This window comes from Adiantum capillus-veneris, chromosome 19, assembly GCF_014529385.1.
Source record: "Adiantum capillus-veneris isolate H3 chromosome 19, ASM1452938v2, whole genome shotgun sequence".
NCBI lineage: Eukaryota > Viridiplantae > Streptophyta > Polypodiopsida > Polypodiales > Pteridaceae > Adiantum > Adiantum capillus-veneris.
In genome coordinates, this window is record NC_140949.1 from 4,228,744 (window position 1) to 4,253,864 (window position 25,121).

The window sequence follows — 25,121 nt, forward strand, 5'->3', positions numbered from 1 at the left end:
GAAAATAAGAAAATAGTCCATTGAGCAACATCCCTTGGCATCGAAACAGTCGTCCTCAACTGTAGTGCTTGTACATATCCTTCCAGAATCTCGGGATAGGGTGGTAATTCTTGCTCGGTCATCCACTGAGCATTCATCCATTGAGCATCTAGAGTAGAATAATTCTTAAACTTAACCAAATACTTCCGTGTAATCTTCTCGGACTTAAGTGGCCGCTCCTGATGATGAATGATTTGTTCCGGTTGGAGTATTTCTTCCGTTTCCTCAACCTCAGGATGTTCCTCAGCAATAGGCTGACTTGGAGGCGGTCCCACATATGGCCGGAGTAAACTAACATGGAAAGAATTGTGGATCTTCCAATTAGATGGTAAGTCTAATCGGAACGTCACATCGTTCACTTGGTCAATTATCTTAAACAGCCCATAATAGCGATTGGAATGTTTTACCACTTTCCCTTTATGAGTCGCTTGTTTCTTTAGTCTTGCCTTCTCAAACTTGAGCAAGACTAATTGACCAGCTGTTAAGTCCAGATTTCTTTTGTGCTTGTCCACAGCTTTCTTATGTTTTTTTTGAAAGCGCAAAATTGCTCTCTTAGCTTGCCCGTAGGCCGTGTCCAAATCCCGATCAAACTCATCTGCTGTGAAAATCTTATCCTTAGTGACAAGGATCGGTGGAAGCAAAGGCTTACCATAGAGAATCTTAAAAGGTGCTTTCCCCGTAGACGAATGCACGGTATTGTTATGCGCGTACTCAACAAGGGGCAAATACTTCTCCCAGTCAAACTGTCTTTCTGACACATAAGATTTCAGCATATCCAATACTGTGGAATTAGCGATCTCACTCTGCCCATCCGTTTGAGGATGATATGTAAAAGAAAAATTCAACTTTGTGCCAAGGTTATCAAACAAGGCACGCCAAAAGTTGCCTGTCATGCGAGGATCTCGATCACTCACAATAGACTTGGGCAACCCATGATACTTAAAGATCTGTGCTAAAAAAATTCTAGCCATATGGTTTGCTTTGATTGTTTTCTTAACGGGAATAAAGTGAGCTTGCTTGCTAAGTCTGTCCACGATAGTCCAGATCGCATCATTTCCAGTTTGAGTCTTTGGGAGATCCATAATAAAATCCATGGCAATACTCTCCCAGGGTTGATCAGACACAGGTAAAGGTTGGAGTAACCCAGGCGTCTTATGCCGATCATACTTTACTTTTTGGCAAACCAAGCATTCCCTGACATATTGATCAATGTCTGCTTTAAGGCTTGGCCAAAAGAAATATCTTTCCAATGCTAAGGTCGTAGGGAGAGTTCCCCGATGACCTGCATACGGTGAAGCATGTGCTTCTTCCATGATTTTCTTTCTCAATGGTTTTGCCACGCAAATTGCTTGGTGGTGATAGATGTAACCATCCCGAATAGAATAGGGATATTCATCCTCTCCATTCTGTAATTTATTCCAAGTGGAGGAGAAGTCTGGGTCATTCGGATACAACTCTGGAAGTGATTCCAATTCTTGGTGATACACAGAAGTAACTGCATTCACCCTAGGCCGTCTAGACAATGCGTCTGCAGCCACATTCTTACTCCCAGCCGTATGGAGGATCTGGAAGTGAAACATGGACAAAAAGTTGGCCCATCTCATTTGCTTCTCAGATAATTTCCGTTGCGTAAGAAAATACCGCAAACTCTGGTGATCGGTTTTGATCACAAAATCCGCTCCTAGAAGATAATGCTTCCAGGTAGACAAGGCGTGGATCACAGCCATAAGTTCCTGGTCGTAGATCGAGGCATGCAATTCTGCATCCTTAAGTCGTCTACTTTCATAAGCCACTGCATGGGCTTCTTGGTTAAGCACTGCACCGATGCAATCACTTGAAGCATCGCAGTGAACCTCGAATGGTTTCTATAGTCTGGCACTATCAAAATAGGTCCATGGCTTAATAGGTACTTTAGCCTACCGAAGGCACCTTGTTGTCTCAATCCCCACCTGAAAGAAGGACGATTCCGGGAAGGAACGGGAAGAACAATGACAAGCCACGGAAGAACCGCTGAAGATGAACTTCAGCAAGTGTGAGCCCAACTCGCGGAATTGCAACAACTCGTTTCGTTGCCGGCTGTCCAAAAGGCTTTCGACGGAATCAAGAAGCCGCAAGGAACGGATGCCGATGGGCGTCAGGAAAATCCTGCTAATGGAAGCAACCCGCAGGTGGATGGTGCGGAAAAAGGTGCCGAAACGCACAAGGGATCTCCGGATCAGGACAAACGGCCTTCCAAGAGCAAGGGCCAAGAAAAATAACTTTCTCCAATGAAAGCAAGGATGTCTCCATCTCTTCTCCATCATACTCTCCTGATTATACTACTACATCTACTTCTCATACAGTATCTAAATCTTCTCCGACGAAGAACACTCCTACTACTTCCCTACATGCTACTAAAGAGAAGTCCCAGTTCAAGAGGGATAACCGCAGACGTCACCGCAAGATGCAGATTTTCAAATCCGGTGACAAGGATGTGAACTTTGATAACTACACAGGACGAAGAGATATCTCCAAGGCACTGTCTTTCATCAGGCAGTTTGAAGTTGCTTTTGCCAACGGAAAATTCACTGAAAAATCCAAGTTGTGTCATGTTGGGATGGATCTCAAGGAGACTGCAAGCAACTAGTGGCTAGCCAAAATTCTGGAAGGTACTCAAGCCAGAACCTGGACTCAATTCAAAGCTGAATTCTATGAACAATTTCTTCCACCTGATTTCGAGAAGGACATTCGGAAGGAATGGGACTGGCTCGCCTAGAAGGAACAAGAGAAAGTCACGGCTTATGTTGACAAGTTTTGGTCGGTTCTTCTAAAAGTTACGCCTTTTATGAAGATTTCCGACGAAGAAAAGATGCGAAAGTTTGAAGCGGGTCTTCAACCACCGCTTCGGAAGAGCATGAAGGTGTACCCATATGACACCCTTCAGCGGATGATGGAGTTGGCAATCATTGCCGAGGATTTACATTCCACTGGTACCCCTAGACGGATGGAACATAGCACATACCGTGCAAGGCAAAGAGCGGTCTATGATGACCATGGCAATCAAGGCAAAAAGCATTCCCCAGAGGATCTGGATGAGCCTAAGAAGCCAGAGGGTACCGGAAAACGGCTTAAGTATCTCACGCCGAACCAAGTACAAACCTTCAAAGAACAAGGAAGGTGCTTCTACTGTGGTGAAAAAGGACATATGAAGCCCGACTGCCCTGTTCGGCAGCAACGGCAGGAACAAGCATCTTCGAAGAAGGAACAATCAAAGAAGGAACCCGCTCCACCGAGCTTGAATTCCATTCCTGATGTGCAAGGGAATACAGAAACCGAGAAAGGGAAGCGCCAACACCTTAAAGGCTGGGGATCTGTGAATAACCAGTGGGTGTTGATCCTCTACGACCCTGGATTGACAGACAACTTCATCTCACTGGAAACTGCAGAACGTTTAGGCCTTACACCGGCTCAGCTTGGAAGGTGATACAAGGACCGCGAATGCTTTTTGATGGCACCTATCGAGGGATGTGATATCATCTTGGGTATGCCATGGCATTACCATATGCAACCGGTCCTAGATTATGTAGAAGAGACCCTCGCTTTTGAGCATGAGGGCAAGAACATTAAATTTTTTGCTGATGCAGGAGATTGGCTATTCCCTATTGTAAGCCATATCTCCATTAAGAAGGAAATAAAGAAGTGCGTTTCTGCTTACTTGATTTTCGCACGTGAAAGAGATAAAACTAATGAGGGTTCGCTCTCTAGTTTGGAAATTAAACGTTTTCAATTTCTTGAAAGTATAAAGATTGTTTCACGGATACTCTACCAGACAAGCTACCTCCGGAACGTTCGGAAGATCATCGCATTGATCTCGTACCAGGTAGCTCTCCCCCAAACCTACCCCCTTATCGGGTTAGTCTTGCTCAGCAAGAGGAAATTTTGAAGCAAGTCAACGAGCTTCTGGAAAAAGGTCTAGTACGACCAAGTACTTCGCCTTACTGCTCTCCAGTTCTCCTGGTGCAAAAGAAAGACGGCACGTTTCGAATGTGCATAGATTATCGATCTCTAAACAAGATCACTATCAAGAATCGCTTTCCGATACCCCGGATTGATGATATTCTTGATAAGCTGCAGGGAGCAAGCATCTTTAGTCGCATTGACTTAAAAAGCGGGTATCATCAGATACGCATAGCCCTTGAAGATGTCCATAAGACTGCCTTTCGCACAACTTTTGGACTTTATGACTTTTTGGTAATACCATTTGGCTTGACCAATGCTCCTGCCACATTCAATCGAATGATGGACCGAATTTTCAGCCCACACCGAGCTTTCACATGAGTGTTCTTTGATGACATACTTGTCTTTTCAAAGACCGAGGAGGAACATCGGAAGCACTTGGATATAGTGTTTCAGGAATTGCGAAAGCATGAGTTGCATGTAAATGCGAAGAAGAGTGAGTTCTTTCTCACTGAGATACACTATCTCGGCCATATAGTCTCACACAACCAAGTGAAAATGGATCCCGCAAAGATCCAAGTCGTGCAAGATTGGCCAACTCCCACTACGGTACATGATGTACGAAGTTTTCTGGGATTGTGTTCTTACTATCGGAGGTTTGTCCGAGGCTTTGCTCAAGTAGCAGGACCACTTCATGACCTAACAAGGAAAAAGAGCGCGCACGAATAATCAACAAGATGAAAATAAATAATCTTTCAACTAAACAAAGTTGAGGAAGAAGTTCGACACAGTATTTGGGACCAGAAGATGGGCTGGTCCCCCCCCTTAAAGAGAATCCTTTATTAGGGAGAATCTTTTTACAAGCACGAGAACCGGAGAAAACCCCTCCGTTCTAAAATCTCTGACTCAATGGTTGTTCCTTCTCGTAAGGGAAATCCGAGAGACGAGCTCTCAATCCTTTTTCACCGTCTGTACTCGGAGTCGAGACTCCGCAGACAATATCCGAATTCCGTTCCCGGAATTCCCAAGCGTAGGCCGAAGCCTTCTCGCTTCTCCTTCGTGATGAAGTACCTGCAAACACATACACAAACACGCGACAACAATTCGTATGACGAATCCACAATAGATACCTGTCACTCTTGCGCGGGAAAAGCGACTTCCGTGCTTCGTAGTCTCGCGATCTCTTGCGTTATCTAGCGGTAGAGTCTTCTCTTGCTGAAGTTGGTAACCTCCTTTTTTGTGTTGTTCTACCCGAAATAGGGAGAGAGAATTCGCTGGCTGGTTTTGTTGCTTTATTTTCAAAGTGGTTGCCCACTTATTAAGTGGGCGGTTGGCATATTTTAAAATTTGGTTTGAACCTACCCAAAAACTCAATAAAACCTTTTAAGTTAAAAACAATGCCTTTCAAAACACTTCCCAGGCGTGCCTGGATGCAACCACATGCACGAATGCAATGCAAATATAGATTCCTCGCGGAAAAGCGTCTGCTCTTCCCGGAAAAACTCGTTAAAATATTCCGCTTTTTAAGAAAAGCTTCTCAGAATCCATCTTTATTCTTGTGCTTGCGTCTTTACGCGTATTCCTCTTTCCAGCTCGGGTTTCCTGCCAGACCAACGAGATATTCCCTTTCCGATGCTCCCGTCACCCCATCACGTGACGCATCAGGAATATTCGTTTCCCAGTCTCTCCCACCGAACTAACGGTAAAACCCTTTTGCAATGCTTAATGTCACCCATCATATGACGTATCAGAGTTTTCCGTTCCTGATGGCTTTTAATAATTCCAGTAGATCTATAGTTCCTAACCTTACGGTTCAAGTGCACATCTTTAAATATCCTAATTTCAATAAAAAGAAATTACTTGAGAAAAGAAGAAAATAAGAAAATAGTCCATTTAGCAACACTTACTCTGGTATGCTTTCAAAAAAGCACACCTGAATCTCTGATACCACTATACGAGACGGCACATCGTACCAACTAAAAAGAATAGACTGAATAGACTTTACGCACTTCAAAACAACTGAATTGAAAGAGAGATAATCCACACTAGACAGGGAGTGGCAGATTCCACTCCCAGACTACAATGGCCCCAAATGATAGCGCACCTTTCGGTATTTCCTTATATTGCTTCAAAAGGTACAACTCTGGGGCTCTGCTCTGATCTCCACCCGGTAAAATGCCACAAAGAGAGCCCACAACACGTAATTAAAGGCCCTTGGCCTGTACAAAAGCAGTCACATTAAAAGCAGTGCCTCAAAGCATCTGGTCCAAAAGCAAGCGCCTAGAGGGTTGTTTGTACAGCGTTGCTATGACATCAACTCTCAACGTAAAATGCGGATTTCGGTACAACAGGCTGCCACATCATCAGTTCCACGCAATTGAGTTTTGTGAGCGTGAGTGTGTGTCTTGCTTTATTTTATTATTTAGGTCCCTCAGCCAAGGATTTGTAAGTTGTTGGGGTTAGGATTATCAATCCTAGCCCATTAATAATTTGGGCCACTTGGCAAGAGCCTTCAAGTTGGTAAATCTTTTGTGCTTCTGTCACAAACTGGTGACGTGGCTACCCAGTACACACCCCGCCCTGCTTAATGCTGACGTGGTAGCCATACAAGCTCCCAGAAATCCCGGCGCAGAACACGTTGGCAGTGTACGGACGCTGTACGGATTTCCGCTTTTTACGGCACGTTTCATGGAGGCAACAACGGTAGATTTGGGACGTGCTTTTTCTTACGCATATTAGCAAGGGGGAGAGAGAATTTTATTTAAGTGCTTTATTTTTACTAAGCCTTGTGAGAGGAATTGCTTGCTTTTAGTGGGCAGCCTTTGGGACAACTTTTGGGGATCTGCTTTTGGCATCCCTTGTAATCTCTTTATAAGTGTTGTTGGGCTCTCACTTCTCAGAGCATCTGGAGCAGAGTCTAAGAGTGAGTCCCAACCACTCAGTGTACTTTGTGCAATAGATTAATACAAAACTCCATCGGGCCATGTCGAATCAAGTGTGAACTGTGAACTGTTTTGAAGTGAATTCTTGTCGTGTCGCGGTAGAATCTTGACTTGGAGTGTCCAAGTCTGTTATAGTAGTATCAGAGTCCCGTAGTCAATTTCTCTTTCAATGTGCGAAAGGCAGTCACCTATGTGGATCCCCACGAGAAAGGGACTCCTTTCTGTGTCAAGATATGCAAAGGGGAAGCAACCTCTGCAAACTTTCATATGAACCGCCTGTAGTAGGAACACAGTCCCAAGAAGCTTCTAACTTCATGGACATTCTTCAAATCGGGCCAATCACGTATAGTCTCTATCTTGGCCGAATCCACTTCCACTCCTGCTACTGAGACAAAGTGTCCCAAAAAGTGTATCTCTGAAGCAAATGATCTTTGTGTTCTGCCTCATTCTTGGAGAAACAATGATATCATCAAAGAAAGTGCCAACAAATAGCCTGTACTCTCGAAAAATCCCGTCCATCATCCGGTTTAAATGTCGCAGGAGCATTGGTTAAGCCAAAAGGCATCACCAAAAAAACTAAAATAACCCAAAAGTCGTCCGAAAGGCCATCTTGTAGACGTCTCCCAACGCGATTCGGATGTGATGATGTCCACTCTTCAGGTCAATCCTGCTAAAGCACGAGGATCCCTATAACCTGTCGAGTATTCATCGATCCTAGGAATCGGAAATCTGTTCTTGATGGTGATTTTGTTGAGAGCCTATAATCGATGCTCATTCTCCAAGATCCGTCTTTCTTCAAATCCAACAACAGTGGAGAGCAATACGGTGAAGTACTATGCTGGACAAGACCCTTTTCCAAGAGGTCTTTCACTGGGTTCATAATCTTTTTCATTCTGTACTCGGCTCACACGGTTCGGTGGCCCGTTCGGTGGCGTGCTTCCAGGTATCAGGTCAATGGTCTAATCTTCAGGCCATCTGAAAAACAATCGGCATGAGTGTGGATAAAAATCTTGGCATTCTTTTGATCAAGTCAAAACATATTCAACCTTTATCCATCCTTCGGTTCTCTCCCAAAAGAATGAGTAAAGAAACTGAAGTTCATCAAGTACAATCTCTAAGCCCTTCATTTATCAAAGTCGCTTTCTCGGCCCGGTAGTCAACCACGGCGTAGTTCTTGTGGTACCAAGGGATTGTGAGTAGAACGTCACTCACGTGCCCTGAACACCCCTGTCATTGCAAACGAAGTTTGCCAATGCTCGGTGTAATGGCAACATCCCATCCGGGTGCCAGTCGAACTACCTCCGCCTGTGGCGTCAGTCTGTCGAGTGTAATTTTAAATCGAGCCGCCAATTCCAAGTGAAAAGAAGTGGGCCTTGGCTCCTTCAAAAGAGCTTCCTGATCCTTCACTTTGCCCCAAAAGCGGCAAAGTTTATACTTTCATTCATTAGATTCGGTGGAGGTCCCACGCCATGTGGTACCAGTTTTGCTTTTCTATCTGCCTTTTCTGCCACGTTCCTCAGCTGCTCTTGAACTCTCAGGCCCGTCGTCGTCTTTATCAATCATTCTGTTCTTTCTGTGCCTTTTTAGGGCACTTCGCGGAGATATGTCCATGTTCCCCGCATCCAAAGCACTTCCCCTCTCTGATGAAGCGAGCTCTCTTCTCAGGAGTAAGCTTGGGTCGTGCATCCTTTTTCTCTGGGTCGCTCTTTTGCTTTCTACTTTCATTCCCAGAAGTCTGTTCGGCTCGTTGTGTCATTGCCTCATCTGTGGGGTAGGTCAGACTGCCAGAGTGAATGGCAAAGCCCCGCTTCGCATGACTCATCAACTCCTGAATAGAAGCTGACTTTTGTTCCAAGCAGTGATCTCGGATCTCTGTATGCAGACCCAAGGTAAACCGCTCAATCTGTTCTCTGAACGAGATCTTCTTGAATGAAGAGGCTGGTAGAAAAGAGCTCCAGAATCTTTCACAGTAAGCATTGATTGTATCTTTCTTGGTCATCCGAAGATGGTTCAAGCAGCTCGTATATCTCGTTCATATTCTTGCGTCAACCAAGAAGAAATAAAAATCTTTTTAAATTTCTGCCATTTAACTGGCGCAGTCTTGTTTAAAAGAAGCGTGGACCACCAAGTACGAGCATTCCCCTTAGAGTAAGAGGCAGCTCTCCGAATCTTGGAGTGCTCTGAATAGCGTCCTCCCGCGAAAGCAATGTCAAACTGCTGTATAAAAGACAAAGCCTTCGAAGCATCTGAGTATCCTGAAAAAGTATCAAACTTGATCGAGTGGCCACCTTCCTTAAACTCTCGGACTTTCTTGCTTTTATCTTGGAGAAAGTCATAGTGGTTGGCTTTGTAAAAATTCTTCTTGTTCGCATAAAAGTTTCCGTGATCGACTCTGAGCCGTCTATAGACGAGTCCTCAGTAGAACTGTCAGTCTCTGCGCGAGATGTAGCCTTCTTTGCCTTTTTCTTGCCCGTTCCGAAGCTTTGTTTCTTGCTTCGCTTTTTATCTTTTTTGTCTTCTTCGCTTGAATCTAAAGAGCTAGAAGAACTGCCAGATGAAGAAGAAGAACTAGGTACTCCTTCAAATCGAACACGCTTCTTCCGTTTCTTTGCCTTGTCAAAAGTCGACTGACGACCCAAATATCCCGGGAAGTCAGTGCTTTTCTTCTGCTTTTTGCTGTGCTTTTTGGCTTTCTTTTGCGCGTTAAAAAGCTGAGCAATCCGTGCATCAACCACCTCTTGTAATTCCTTCTCTGAGTATTGTTTGTGATCAGCAGGTTTCTTGAGAGCGGGTTTCAGGGGTGGTGTAGTGGTTTTTTGCCACTGCGCATGCACTTCCTGAAAAGAAGTCTCTCTTATATATTTTGCCAATTTCGGATCCTTCGCAAAATTGAGCATCATCTTCGTTGCATCGTCGATCAACTGGCGACGCTCAATCTCTCGCCTTTGCTGAGTAGGCCGAGGCGGGCCATACTCGCTGCCGGAATCCTCGTTGTGATCCCTGCCTGCATCTCCAGATGTAGAGGGAATCAACTGATCCTTGCGTGAAGCCATAGGTGTCGTAGAAAAAATAATTGGGGATCGGATTTCTCGTAGAAGAGAAATCGGCCGTGCTCTGATACCACTATAACAGACTTGGACACTCCAAGTCAAGAATCAATCGCGACAACACCAAATAAGCACTTCAAAACAATTCACAGATCACAATAGATTTACACTGGCCCGGCGGAGTTCCGTGCCTAGAGATATTGGCCCCAAAGACTGGCGTCCCTTTCGGTATTTCTTTATTATTAAAATCAATGTCAGAGTACAAAGAGCAGTTAGGGTTTCACTCTTAGACTCTGCGTCTAGATGCTCTGAGAAGTGAGGCCCTCACCGCATATTTAAATGTTACAAGGGATGCCTAAAAGCAGAGCCCCAAAAGCTTGAAAGCAAAAGCAGATTCTCTCTCTCTCTCTCTCTCTCTCTCTCTCTCTCTCTCAATGAGAGAAAAAGTAAAGCAATTCAACTCTCTCTCTCTCTCATCCAATTCTTTTCGTAGCAAAAAGCCAAAAGCTGGGATTTGCGTCACTCAAAAATAAATTTTTTTAATTTTTTTAAATTTTTCCACCTCCGCAATTACCGGAAATTAGGGTTTTTGGTAGAAATTAGTGTTTGCATGAATTTTATGGATTCTAGCAAAAATTAGGGTTTTTGCTGTCGGTAGCCACGTCATCACTTTGTGACATATTCTCTCTTAGGCACTCAAGTTGTAACATGTTTGTGAGTTGTGCCTAAATTGTCGACCTTGTGCACTTTTGTCCTCTAAAGATTTGCACCTCGTGTACATTACTACATTGCCATCAGGATTGTTCAGCTAGCGCTTGTGAGCGCAATTGGAGTGCACATTACTGGTGCACACGAAGATCAGGAACAAATTGAGCACGACCCAGCTAGAGAAGCTAGAGAAGTTGGTGTATTGTCGAGCGAACATGAGGCTAGTGCGCTCTTTCCATGCTTTGGGAAATCCCAAGCAGGTTTGAACTTTGTTCCATGCTTCAGTCCGCTAAAGCCTCGTATATAGACTAGGTTGAATTCCTTGAAGTATCTTTAAATCTTTATGGATTTTTATCAATGTTGGTGCAGGTGGATCCTACGGAGGTGAAGATGGTTCTAGACCCTATAGTAGAGGAGATAGATACTCGTATCAGAGATGAGCAGGACGAGATACTGCGAGAGCTTTACAGAGAGTTGGAGAGTGTGGATAGGCGAGTCACCAGGTCATGCGCTCGGGCCTTGAGCATCCCTCTCCAGCAGGAGGCTGCAGATCTTGACATCGCACGACGAGAGAGCATTCGGATTGGGAAGCTTCCAATACGTAGACCTTGGGTTCGAGCGAACCCGGCTGTTCGTCTCCTCCAAACTTTAGAGCAGGATGATCCACATGAGGATGATGCAGACACACCAGGGGACCCTAGATTTACAGGGCCAGAGTATGATGATGAGGGCAATGTCCTCACAGAGGCAGAGATGTCCTCCTCATCATCTTCGTCTTCCTCTGATGATGATGATGGCTTTTGAGTGCAGTGCTAAGTGTGCGGTTTTTAGTGCTTACTAGTTATTGGAGTCATGACTTCTGACTTCAGTCTTGGATTTATCATTTTCATGATTCACTATGTATTTATTTTGATGCTCTTAGTTTTATGTGACCATGGCAGCAAACATATGATACTATTTGTTTGTAGAGATTGATCAATGGTTAGCTAATCTCAACTTTGCGTTTTCATTGTTCGGTTAGAGTCGTGGACTCGAGTTTTTAACATTTGTAACGGTGTACTGTTGATTTGCTAGTCTTTATTTGAAGTCTTGGTAAATGCATAAGTAAATGTATAAAGTTCCCCCTGTTTTAGGCTTTGTAAAAAAAAGGACGAATTTTTACGTACCTAAAAACTCAATTAATTCTGTACTACGTACCTTATGTATCGAATTTGTACCAAACACTACGTACCTAACTACCTTGCCCCAAACCTTGGCGCCCCTTTCAGTATTTCTTTATATTGCTTCACCAAAGTACAACTCTGTGGGACTCTGGCACTCTGCTCTTCTTCACCTTCTCGGTTTAATGGTATAGGAAGAGCCCAATCCATCTTTTGAAAGGCCCTTGGCCTCTCTAAAAAGAATAGTACATGAAAAAGCATTAACTCTAAAAGCATCTGGTCTCCAAAAAGCCGGGTAGCGTAATTTCAGCAAGTTTGTACACGTGTCACATCAGCATTCAACAATGCAAAACACGGACCTGTCGTACAGCCTGTCGCGTCACCGTGTCAATGCGAATTGCGAAGGATTCGTACAGTGCAGCCACGGCTACGTGATGATTTTCTAAGTGAAGGTTCTGCTTTATTTTATTGTTTTTAAAGTCGGACGGGGTCCATAAGTTGGTGGGAACTTCCTTCAAACATTAGGTCATGCGACAAGACTTGGAAGTTGGTAAAACTTCTTTTGTTGCATCTGCTCTTAGGGTTTAGGCCCTCGGCTGGGATCTGCAGTAAAATGAATTCGATTTATGTGTGCTCACTCATGTGATTGTGTTGAGTGCAGGTGTGAAGGACAAAATGACTGCAACATTTCGGTCTTGAGATTCTATGGACATGATCGCAATAAGAATTAATTAATCCGACATCAGTGAGGTCCAGTGTGGATCTAGATGCGATTGCTAAACACGTTGCCAGGAATCATGGTCCTAGATCTCAATGAATTCTATGTGATTTTATATGAATATGATTTGATGTTCAGTGACTATCGTCTTTGTGCAAGTGTTGGATTTGTGTCGTCTAGTTCGTCGGTACTTAGAGTTAGTGTCTATTGAATTGCTTTATGGCTTATGTCTGATTTGCAGCCGTAATCTAGGGGCGATTTCAATTCTTTCAAGAGGGGGGTATGTCACAAAGTGATGACGTGGCATGACCATATGGCAGAGAAATGGCCAAGTGGACAAGAGAAACTGAACGCACTAATTTGAAGAACTTATGAAGCACCGGTCGTGGGGCCCGAAACCCTAAAAGATGGAAGCTTGAACCTTGAAAGGGATTTTCGTAAAAATACGTTGATATGCTGACGTGGCAGATCGTACAGATCGTACGGATGTTGACATGGTAGGGCCGTACAAAATTTCCGCGATGTGCATTGGCTGCTTTTTGGGAATCTCCAACGCTAGCTTTGGGGACCATAGCTTTTTTGTGAAAGTGCTTTTGACCTATTGCTTTTGGGGCTCTGCTATTTGGGCATCCCATGTACTCTTTATAAGAGCCCTTGGAGCCTCACTCTCCAGAGCATTTGGACGTAGAGTCTGAGAACAGAGGTCTCTCGGGAGTTGTACTTTGCAATGATTAATGATTAAAAAATACCGAAATGGGCGTCAGATTTTGGGGCCAATACCTCTGGGCACGGAACTACGCCGCTCTCTCTCTCTCTCTCTCTTAAAGTTCAGTGATTTTGAAGTTTCTATTCGTGTGTTGCTATTGATTTCTCGCTTGGAGTGTCCAAGCCTGTTACAACTGGACTTTACGCGAGAGAGAGAGAGAGAGAGAGAGAGAGAGAGAGAGAGAGAGAGAGAGAGAGAGCACGGCGGAGTTCCAGGCCCAGATGTAGTGGCCCCAAAGAGTGTCTTCCCTTTCCGTATTTCTTTATTATTGCTCATTGCAAAGTACAACTTCTGGGGGTCCTCTGCTCTCATTCTCTACGTCAAGATACTTTGTAGAGTGAGGCCCTGGGGACCTTATAAATGGTACAAGGGTTGCCTAAAAGCTGTTAAAGGTGGCCTTGGAGATATTCCTTTTCACAATGCTCTAGTCATTCTCAGGGATATTTAGTCTATGATGCCTTTGATGATGTATTTGAAATAATTCCTCTTACTATGGATCCATCTTTTTTGATAATTTAATAAATCCTTAACTAGAGCCAATCTAGCAATGAAGAAAGGAGAGGGTCGCCCCTAAACTGAGCCCTCAAAACTCCTCATTACAATTGGCATGAAGCCGTTATGTAGGTGTCCCAAGTTTCTAGGGCAATTGAGCCACTTCTCAAGTGGCTTTTGAAGCAATTGAGCCACTAGCATCTATCCACATCAAGTAGCAATTGGACATGTGTAGACTTGCCCTGTAACGACTGTCTATATGGAAACTTTTCCATGCAACCACTGGCCATGTGTAGACTTGGTAAACAAGAAGCGTAAGAACCAACCGTTCAAGAAGTGGACTTGGACGACAAGAACTCAGAACGGGATGAATAAGTATATCCCAGTGGCTGACTTTAGCTCAGTTCGCTACCACACATGGGACAAGTGGGACGAGAGGCATTCGTGCTTGGCGTTGAAGCCCTATAAGGAGGCCGGCTTTGAACAAATACGTGGATACCTGCTGCAGCTCAATAGGAGCACTATAGTGAATAGGAAGGAGGAGAGAATGCTGGCTCTCGCGAGAGTAGGTGGGCTCAATTTGGCGGATAGTTACATGTGCGGACACAGCATTTGCACGCTGTGCTCCCAGTTAGAGGGTCGTTCGCTTTCGCATTTGCTAATGAACTGTTCGGCGGTTGATGAAGCCAGGGGGAGGTGGCTAAACCGATTCCACTCCACCTTCAACGTAATCGACCCTTCCTTGGACCCTGAAGAAAGGATCGTTATCCTCCTTGGTGGGGAGGCTCGCGGGAAGCGGATGCCCTTCTGAGTACGCCGTGATCCGCACTCGAGGGACGGAACTGCAGGGCACGTGCCTGTGGCGAAGTTCCTCAGTGAAGTTGTACTCCGGTATTTGGGTGCTCTGCATAGGCGGATGGGGAGATAATGCTCCCCTTCCTATGCTGTTATTTTGAATCCGATCTCTTCCGGGGGAAATGATGTAATTCTCTCCAAGCGAAGCCAGATGAGCTACAAGAGCGCCCAAGTGCCATTCCCCCCCCCCCCCCCCCCCCCCGGGAGACACCACCAACCTCAGCGGACGCCACCTGTGAGCCGACGCCCTTTCAAGCGGGTGTGGCATTTTCTAGGGGAAAACCGTCGGGTTTCAAAGGCAGTTTAGTGAGGTGAGCGATAAGTTACCTGGAGGAGGCAACTCCAAAGGGAAGACCGAAGCAAGTCTTGCAGTACCTGGGCTTCTGAACAGAGGTACTTGGTCGCTGTCACGCCCAAATCAAGTTGGCGAAATGGGTCTCTCAAGGGATTAGTCATGGCCCTAAGAGTGTAGATAATTCTAGACTCTCATAGTCCAGAGGAAACTAGTGACAAAAGCGTCTGCCTTCGGTTTTTGGGTGCATAGTCCTGGTCGTTCTTCTTGTATACTTTTTTGGTGTATGAGGGGAGCGGCCGGGCGTGCCCTACCCGACTCCAAAAACAAAACAAAAAAACTTGCCTGCCTTGCATCTACTTCACATTTGGCAACCTGCCATGCAACCACTGTAGACGTGGCAACCTGACATGCAACAATTCTTGGCAACCTGCCACCCCAGCTTGCCATGTGGCCTGCCATGTCATCAGATCACCACATCATCCGCCTGCCACATCATCCGCCTGCCACATCATCAACCCGCCATGTCAACGAACTCCTGTCCGGTCAGCAATGATGCAATCAGCTTGCCATGTCATCAATCGGTGACATATACTGCTCCACCACGTCAAATTCCTACCGTTTTTGCAGCCAAAACCTTAAGGACAGAGATTCTATGGTAAATTTAAATTTGTTTGTACCAAATACATGTGTGTGCGCGCAATCAAACTGATTTTTTAACTAATGCAGTGGTTGTTAGTTTCTGTTGAGTTTTGGCGTTTTGAGTGTTCAGGTGTTTGTGCAAGGGATCTATTGAATGCGTTCACTTTTCACAATGGGCTAGCTTGTTTAAACATGATGATGGATTTGCTAGTCAGGTGAAACTCATGTGTATACTCTTTGTTGAAATATCGCAGTTGAATTTAGGGCAAGAGACACTTCGCGGACTGTTCTCAGGTTGGCTGATGTGTAGAGGACAGAAACCAGTAGGGTTACCTGCTGCAAACAGGGATCTACAATCCCATTGTGAGGCTGGAAATGGTAATCATATCAGTGGGAAAGCACCAGCAGACTTGGAATCACATTCGGCCCTCGAAATTACCAATGTAATTGTTTATCCAGCCTTTGACTTCTCAGCATCATCATCACCTTCAATCATTTCTGAAGGTTCTCATGGAGGTCCTTGGCGGAAAAAGTTGTGGTTGCTTGAGGAAACTGAGGATGAAAAGTCTCTGCCCTCCTGGTGTTTGGATTGTTTGCTGCTTGGGAGACTTCCTCCTAGGGAAAATACAAAGTACGTGGTGCCTCTTTCAGATGCTTATGGCATTGCATTGTGTTTATGCACAGTGGTATTTATGGAATTTGCACCAAACATAACCAATAAATAGATTGTTCCCTGGCAAAACAGGTGCAGTTTCTATCTACACCCTTGCGAGGGATCCATTGCCCCTGGTCTGCCACAAGGGAAGCTAAGTGCTCCTCGTATACTGCGAATCAACAAGGTACGTTTTTTCCTATTATTTGTTGCAAGGAAGACGCATAAATACACCCAAATCAAAGTTTGCCAATGAAGCCGAAGATGAGGTGAGACTTTACTACAGGGGAGATTTCAGTTAATGCAGCCAACTATATTGTTGGCCATATTTTTGATGTGATTTATGCCTCATTATTTGTGGCTGGTTTCTTTAGAGAAGATTTTGAAAGTGCTCCCAGAAACCTAGGCAGGGCTTTGTCTTGGAAGGTCGCGCATGAAGAACATGTTATATTTTGGATTCTGACGTTGCACATGCTGACTGGCTAGCTGCTGGCTCTTTAGTTAAAGAAGTGTACTTTTACTGCCTCAGTGTTGCTCACCGGTTGTGTAATGGCACGGAAGCTGCTGTATACAGACAACTACTAAGCTGGATTAGTATTTCCATTAATCCATGCTGGGATTGCGATTGTCAGTAAAGTGAAAACCTGTCCGCAACATGAGCATTTAATGTACACAATATGTAACGCAGCAGGTCTGGGTTTGAGTATTGTCAAAGTTACACCCTCATTGTCGTTTGGCTCTTGAAATTTACTGCAAAGGACATGTATTATAGGTATTGGCAGAAAAGGCTTGTTCCAACCGTAATGGGTTGATTGTGCAAGCTCAGAGCAGGGTTTGTTTTTTCTGATAGAGAGAGTAAATTATGGTGCTCTTACAAAGCTTGGAAACTGCTTAGTTCCTTCAGCCTTTGGTTGGTCTTAAATTCCATTGCAAAGCCTAAGATAGGAGGGCCTATATCAAGTCCACTACTTTATAATAGTTAAAAGTTGTTATTCTCTCCGTTATTGTTCAGTCGGACAATTGATGCAGTAGGTAGCTACCATTTTACCGGGACATGCTGTTTCAGGCCCTTGAAACGGGAAATGGCCAGGTTCAAAATGGGGGAACGTTTGATACAGTGAGCCTTGCCACGTGGCATCTCTTTGGTGACTCCAGAAATTTTCAACGAGTGTGTGTGTGTGTGTGAGAGAGAGAAATGAAATGAAATGAAATGTTATATTAACGTCTTCAAAAGGCCATAATGACCTATGAGACCCGAAAGTTACAAAGTGGTGGATCTGATACAAAGTCAGAGTAACAAAATAACCTAACAACAGTACAAAACAAAGATAAATACTATGGGGTCCTAAGTTGATCGATGTGAACCAAGCAAAAAATGGGCAGCTTGTTGGGATAGCTGAATCACAAGAGATCTAGCATCGGTCGTTGGCGAATCTCATCAATTTCCTCCATGGTTAGTAGTCTGACCGGGCGTCGTGCATGCCTGGCCAGCGTGCTCCGAATTTTCTGTCGTAGCCTCCGTCGATGCTGTGTAGTTCTTCGCAGTCACGGGTGCCTGGATTTCCCCAGTTCAATCGCTCGGTCAATCAGTGTGCCTCTGGTATGAGACGAGGGGAAGCTCTGCTGTGGGAGTGGCTCTTGCGGCTGTCCCATGTCTGCTCTGAAGAAGTCTGTGATCCGTCTTTGAGATTGGCTAGCCTCGCCATTCATCAGGCTATCTCTGTGTCTGCGCAGCTCGAGCAAGAACAAACCCAGGAGAGAGAGAGAGAGAGAGAGAGAGAGAGAGAGAGAGAGAGAGAGAGAGAGAGAGAGAGAGAGAGTCGATGGCAGTTTAGGAGCAGCCTGAGTTGTCCCAAGATAGATCCGTATCCTGTTCTACAGGCTTTGGATCTCTTGGAGATGCAGTCACAGGTACCTCTCACAGTCACATGTACCTCTCACAAAAGGCTTTGTTCAGGGGGAGCAGGAGAGTGAATCCTCGCAGTTTGCCGAGGACTTTGACTTTTCAGCAGGCTTTGCATCTCCTGTAGATGTCCCGCTCTCTAAGATGTTGCCACCTCAGTTTTTTGCGGTCGGTCCATGGAGATCCCTAGATGTTTCTTTGAGGAGTGGGTCAGTATGTGTCGACATTCTCTTCCTGCGCTTATCAAGAATTCGTCACATTTTTGTCGGGTGAGAGCGAGCTTCATGATCAGATTTAGAGTATAGGTTTTACATGGTGACTCCTTTTGGACGAGGGAGGCTGTCTATGATATTTTACAGGAGCAGACAATGGTCGAGGCTAATTATTTTATGGATATCAGACAGTTTGTAGATTTGTTTGAGAGTCAGTTCTCGGAGAAGCCTTAGGGAAGTTGGTTTGGTTAGAGAGATGTGCATCTTGGTACCTTCCCTTGGCTTTTGAGGTGGACAGCGAGTGGGTCCTCCTCCCCTCTCTGTACAAATTGGTTGTGCCATAGATCCGCTTTTTTTTTTTTGGAGTTCATCATCAGGAAATGTTAGAATGGATGCGGTCGATTGTGGAGGCACGGCCTAGTGATTTCACAGTCCCTTGTCTTTTGTGAGCTGCCACAAGAGGTTCTTACTTTGGATGCTTTATATCAATCAGATAAACAACACTGGACTTGGTGATTTTCGCTACATTGCCCGAGGTTGACAGAGCTTTCAACAGATCCGTGTAGACTTGATCACTATCGAGATAGCTACACCTCACTACGTGGTTAAAGTATCTTGATCTCTAGATGTTTCTTGTGGTTTGTTATGGGATTTTCCTTCATGATCTCCTTGTACATCTGTTATGGTTTTTCCCATATTTCTTATATATGGACCGATGGTCGATTTTTATGTAATGCAAAGGGTCACGCGCCACTTTTTTGAGAGAGAGAGAGAGAGAGAGAGAGAGAGAGAGAGAGAGAGAGAGAGAGAGAGAGAGAGAGAGAGAGAGAGAGAGAGAGAGAGAGAGAGAGAGATGAAATGTTATATTAACGTCTTCAAAAGGCCAAAGTGACCTATGAGACCAGAAAGTTACAATGTGGTGGATTTGATACAAAGTCAGAGTAACAAAATAACAATATAACAAAATAAAAATACTATGGAATCCTAAGCTGCTCGATGTGAACTAAGCAAAGTAAGCAGCTGGCTGGGATAGCTAAATAGCTAAATCACAGGAGATCAAGCATCGGTCGTTGGCGGGTCTCATCTATCTCCTCCATGGTCAGTAGTTTGACCGGGCGTCGTGCATGCCTCGCCAAAGTGATCCCAATCCTTTGATGCAGCCTCCGTCGATGCTGTGTAGTCCTCCGCAGTCGTGGGCGTCTGGGTCTCCCCAGCTCAATCGCTCGGTCGATCAGTGTGCCTCTGGTGCAAGACGAATGTGAGCTCTGCTGTGGTAGTAGCTCCTCCGGTTGTCTAGTGTCTGCTCTAAAGAAATCTGTGGTCCGTCTTTGAGATTGGCTAGCCTCTCCTCTCATCAGGCTTACCGTTCGCATTGGCCATACAATGTTCGACCGTTTGCTACTTCAAGAAGAGGGTCTCAAAAATAAAACAAAACCCATTGGAAAGAAACCAACAACTAAAGTTAGTAGTTGCCACGTCCTCGTGACATAGTTAACAGCTGCCACGTCCCCGTGACACAAGGTTTGGGGCCAATACTCTCTGGGGTGGAATTCCGCCACTTCGTATCGCGTGTCGTCTCTCTCTATCTCAGTTCAGTTGTTATTGAAGTGTTAAAAGTCTGTTCAGTCTGTTCTTTTCTATTGGCACGTGGTGCCCGTCTTGTGACAGCATGCCAGAGAATGAGCCCTAGCCTCATATTTAAAGGCCCTTGGCCTGAAAAGCAGTTACAGTAAAAAGCCTTTAAAACTCAAAAGCTTCTGGTCCAAAAGCAAAGCCAAAAAGCTGCCAGTGTAATTTACGAAAATCCGTACAGCCTGCCACGTCATCATGCCAGCGCAATTTTCGGAAATCTGCCAGGCTGTCCTTAGGGTTAGTTTCTGCAGTTTTAGGGTTAGGGTTTCCAGAATTAGGGTTTTAGGGTTTTAGGGTTTTCAGAATTAGGGTTTTAGCAATTAGGATTTGTGGCAGAAATTAGGGTTAGGGTTTTCTGCTCTTGGACAACCACGTCATCACTTTGTGACACTTCTTCTGTTACTTGTTCTTCTTAGGGTTTAGGCCCCTCGGCCGGCATCTGTAAGTTAGTAGTTTGTTACACCTCTTCACCAAGAGCCACACTCCTTCGACGACTAGCCATGCCCCTTCAACCAATGGTTGCGGCTCTTCATCGAATGGATGTGTCTATTCGCCTAAAGACATGTCTATTCGCCTAAAGGATGTGTCTCTTCGTGAAGGGTCATACCCTTCATATGTACCTGCTCGTCTCCTATATAAGAAACCCTTGTATTACAGTTTCAATCAATCAAGCACATAGTTTTCTGAGTCTTATCTCTGAGTCAAGTTCAAGTTTCTTAAGTCTTAATCATGAGTTTAAGTACTTAATTAAGGATTAGTAACTAGAATCCTTATAGTAGGTCCTAGTCCTTGCATTAACAGTGAGGTCCACCATTGTAAAGCATTACCCTTTAAGAACTTTGCTGCCTTCCGCACCTTAAAAGACTATGAAATTACCTCCAGAGTATGCGGCATCAAACTGTTGGATAAAAGTCAAAGTTTTCAACTTGTCTTGCATACCATTGAAAGTCTCAAACTTCACCGATTGACCACCTATCTTATAGTCCTTAGCCTTTACGCTCAGAGGGTCAAGTGATCATAGATTGGTGGCAGTAGGAATGGAAAATCCTCAAGCATCTTCTTCTCTGCATTGACCTCACCAGTCTTTGCTGCCAAATGCTCACTGGGCTGAGGAATTTCAGCCATGCTAATAGGTGGTGCAGGCATCAGAACAGGACTGTAGAAGGTCTAATGTCCTGGCTGTCCACCGATGTTGGCATAAAGAGGGTTCACTGCCTCAGTAGGCAACATTCATGGTGACCCTCTTGGCATGAATCTTGGAAAACTAGTGGGCTGCCTTGCCATGGCCTGTGTCACAAACTGATGACGTGGCTGCCCACTGCACACACACGCTCCCCTGTGGCGGGCTGAAATAGTGGCTGGTAGCGGCAGTGCTGACGTGGCACTGTACTCCCCTGAAATTGCGGCGCAGTCTGCGGACCAGACACGTGGCAGGCTGTACGGACGACCAGCAGAAAAGCAGCGGCAGTTTTGGGCGTTCTTTTTTCTCTCCGCAAGGCTGGTCATGTTGGTTGCTTTTGGCTACGCACTTGCGCGCGAGAGAGAGAGAGAGAGAGAGAGAGAGAGAGAGAGAGAGAGAGAGAGAGAGAGAGAGAGAGAGAGAGAGAGAGAGAGAGAGAGAGAGAGAGAGAGAGAGAGAGAGACCTGGTTGCTTTATTTCACGCAATTGAGGGAGAGAGAAAGAAACCTTTTTTGATTTATTTTTAAGGGCAGATTTTTTTGGCAAGCTTTTAGAAGAAGCTTTTGGGGCTCTGCTTTTGGCATCCCTTGCACTCTTTAAATAAGTTGGCAGGGGCCTCATAACTCAGAGCATCTGGACGCAGAGTTTGAGTGTGAGCGCCTGCCCGCACTCTTGTACTTTGAACACAGATTAATACAAAAAGAAATACCGAAAGGGGTGCCGGTCTTTGGGGCCAATATCTCTAGGCACGGAACTCCGCCGGGCCAGTGTCGAATCTATTGTGAACTGTGAACTGTTTGAAGTGATTATTTGTGTTGTCGCGGTAGATTCTCGACTTGGAGTGTCCAAGTCCGTTACAGTGGTATTAGAGCACGGCCGATTTCTCTTCTATGGGAAATCCGATCCCTTTTTTTTTTCCGCAGCACCTATGGCTTTAGGCAGAGATTAGTCGACTTCCTCCGCATCCGGATATGTGGGAAGAGATGATGAAGAGGATTCACGCGAGGAGTATGGCCTGCCTCGGCCTACTTAGGCGGAGCTCGAAGAGATGGAGCATCGACGATGCAACAAAGATGATACTAAATTTTGGAAGGACCCGAAATTTGCAAAATTTATGAGCCAAACCTCCTTCGACGAGCTGCATTCACAGTGGCGGCAAATCACAGAACCACCCCTCAAACCGGCACTCAAGAAACCTCCCATTCCAAGGATGTTTACAGAGTAAGAATTAGAAGAGGTGGTTGATACACGGATTTTTAAGCTTTTTGACGCGCAGAACAAAGCCCAAAAGCACGACAAAAAGCAAAAGAAAGGAACTGACTTCCCGGGTTATTTGGGTCGTCACTTTACATTTGCCTTGGCAAGAAAGCAGAAGAAGCATGTGCGATTTGAAGGAGTACCAAGTTCTTCTTCTTCTAGTTCTTTTGACAGTTCTTCTAGCTCCTCTGACTCGAGCGAAGAAGATAGAAAAGGAAAAAAGTGAAGCAAAAAGCAAAGCCTCGGAAAGGGCAAGAAAAAGGTAAAAAAGTCTAAATCTCGCCCAGTGGTTGACAGTTCTACAGAGGACTCGTCTTCGGATAGTTCGGACTCTGACGACAACAGCTTTTATGCAAAGAAGAAGGATTTCTTTAAAGCCAACCAGTATGACTTTTTGGAGGATAAAAGCAAGAAAGTTCGAGAGTTTAAAGAAGGTGCACAGTCAATTAAAATTGACACGTTTTTTGGTTATAGAGATGCTTCGAAGGCTTTGGCCTTCATCGAGTAGTTTGACATAGCTTTCTCTGGAGGGCGTTACTCAGAGCACTCCAAGATTTGGAGGGCTACCTCTTACTGCAAGGGAAATGCACGAACTTGGTGGTCCACGCTTCTATTAAACAAGACAGCGCCAGCTAAATGGCTGAAATTTAATTTCTTCTTGGCTGACTCGAGAGTATGAATGCGACATACGAACTGCTTGGAACCACCTTCGGATGAGCACAAAGGACATTGGACACTTATTGTGAGAGATTCTGGAGCTCTTTTCTACCAACCTCTTCATTTAAGAAGATCTCGTTCAAAGAACAGATTGAGCGGTTTACCTTGCGACTTCCTAGAGAGATCCATGTTCATTGCTTAGAGCAAAAGTCAGATTCCATTGAGGAACTGATGAGTCATGCGAGACGGGGTTTTGCCATTCACTTAGGCAGTTTGACCTACTTCACAGATGAAATCATGACGCAGAGGACCGAACAGACTTCGAAAAATGAAAGTAGAAAGAGGAAGAGCAACCCAGAAAAGAAAGAAAAGGATGCACGACCCAAACTCACTCCTCAAGAGAGAGCTCTTTACATCAAAGAGGGTAAGTGCTTTGGATGCGGAGAAACTGGGCACATCTCCGGGAAGTGCCCTAAGAAGGCACTGAAAAAATAGAATGACAAGGATGAAGACAGGCCTGAAGGTTCGAAAGCAGCTGAGGAACGTGGACGAAAAGGCAAGAAGAAAGTATGACTAATTCCAGATTGTATGGGTACTGACCCAAGCACGATTGATGAAAGTATAGAACTTTGCCGAGCTTTGGGCAAAGTGAAAGACCAAGAAGCACTGATCTTTCTTGATGGAGGAGGCAAGGCCAACTTCATTTCACCTGAATTGGCGGCGCGGCTCGAGATCACACCCGATCGGATGGGACCACTAGCAGAGGCAGTTCTAGTGGTACCCGACAAGGACGTAGCCATTACACCTGTCATTGGTAAACTTCGGTTGCATTGTCAGGGGTATTTGGGGCATGGGGACTTCTACATAATGCCCTTGGAAGGTTGTGTTGTCCTCTTGTGAATTCCTTGGTATCATAAGAACAATGCCGTGGTCGACTATCGGGCGAGAAAAGCGACTTTGACTACAGAGAAGGACATAACCATTTTATTTGATGTAAAACTTAAGGGTGAGTCTGTCCCTATTGTATCGGCTTCGGCTGTTTCAAATAAAATCCAGTCTGTTTGTTTACTCGATCTTTTTGAGAGAGTTGAATGATGAGGATAGGACAAATATGTTTGAACTTGATAAAAAACGCCAAGATTTTCTCCGCACTCATGCCGATTGCTTTTCAGAGGGCTTGCCAGGCGAGTTACCACCCGCTTGTCCTGAGGATCATACCATTGACCTTATACCTGGAAGCACCCCACCGAACCGGCCACCCTATCATGTGAGCCGAGAGCCCAGAACGAAGAAATTATGAACCAAGTGAAAGACCTCTTGGAAAAGGGTCTTGTCCAGCCTAGTACTTCACCGTACTGCTCTCCAGTGTTGTTGGTTTTGAAGAAAGACGGATCTTGGACAATGTGCATCGATTATAGAGCTCTCAACAAAATCACCATCAAGAATAGATTTCCGATTCCTAGGATCGATGATATTCTTGACTGACTACATGGATCCTTGTGCTTTAGCAAGATCGACTTGAAGAGCGGATATCATCAGATCCGAATCGCACCTGGAGATGTTTACAAGATAGCTTTTCAGACGACTTTTGGGTTATTTGAGTTTTTGGTGATGCCTTTTGGCCTAACCAATGCTCTTGCGACATTTAACCGGATGATGGACATGATTTTTTGAGAGTACAAACTCTTTGTTGGCAGTTTGAATGAGGCAAAACATAGAGATCATCTGCTTCAGGTATTTCAGGCATTACGAGATCACAAGTTAGTGATTAATGCAAAGAAAAGTGAATTTTTCCTACAAGAGATACACTTTTTGGGACACATTGTGTCAACAGCAGCAGGAGTGCAAATGGATTCGACCAAGATAGAGACTATCCGTGATTGGCCCGATTTGAAGAATGTATATGAAGTTAGAAGCTTCTTGGGATTGTGTTCGTACTACAGGCGGTTCAAACTTCATACGAAAGTTTGCAGAGGTTGCTTCCCCTTTGCATATCTTGACACAGAAAGAAGTCCCTTTCTCGTGGGGACC

The 25,121-nt window shown here is 44.9% G+C and overlaps 1 protein-coding gene across 3 annotated transcripts in view; it reads left to right on the forward strand.

The window, feature by feature from the left end:
- Window positions 1-25,121, forward strand: part of LOC147433483 (uncharacterized) — a 111,746-nt gene that overhangs the window by 77,932 nt on the left and 8,693 nt on the right. For 2 of the 3 annotated variants that reach the window (XM_086490167.1, XM_086490168.1), the window contains exons 15-16: window positions 15,852-16,228; window positions 16,343-16,436. The exons of the other annotated variant lie outside the window; for it this stretch is intronic. In XM_086490167.1, coding sequence (XP_086346293.1) covers window positions 15,852-16,228; window positions 16,343-16,436 — 471 coding nt within the window. The remainder of the gene's footprint in view (window positions 1-15,851; window positions 16,229-16,342; window positions 16,437-25,121) is intronic. 3 annotated transcript variants of the gene reach the window in all.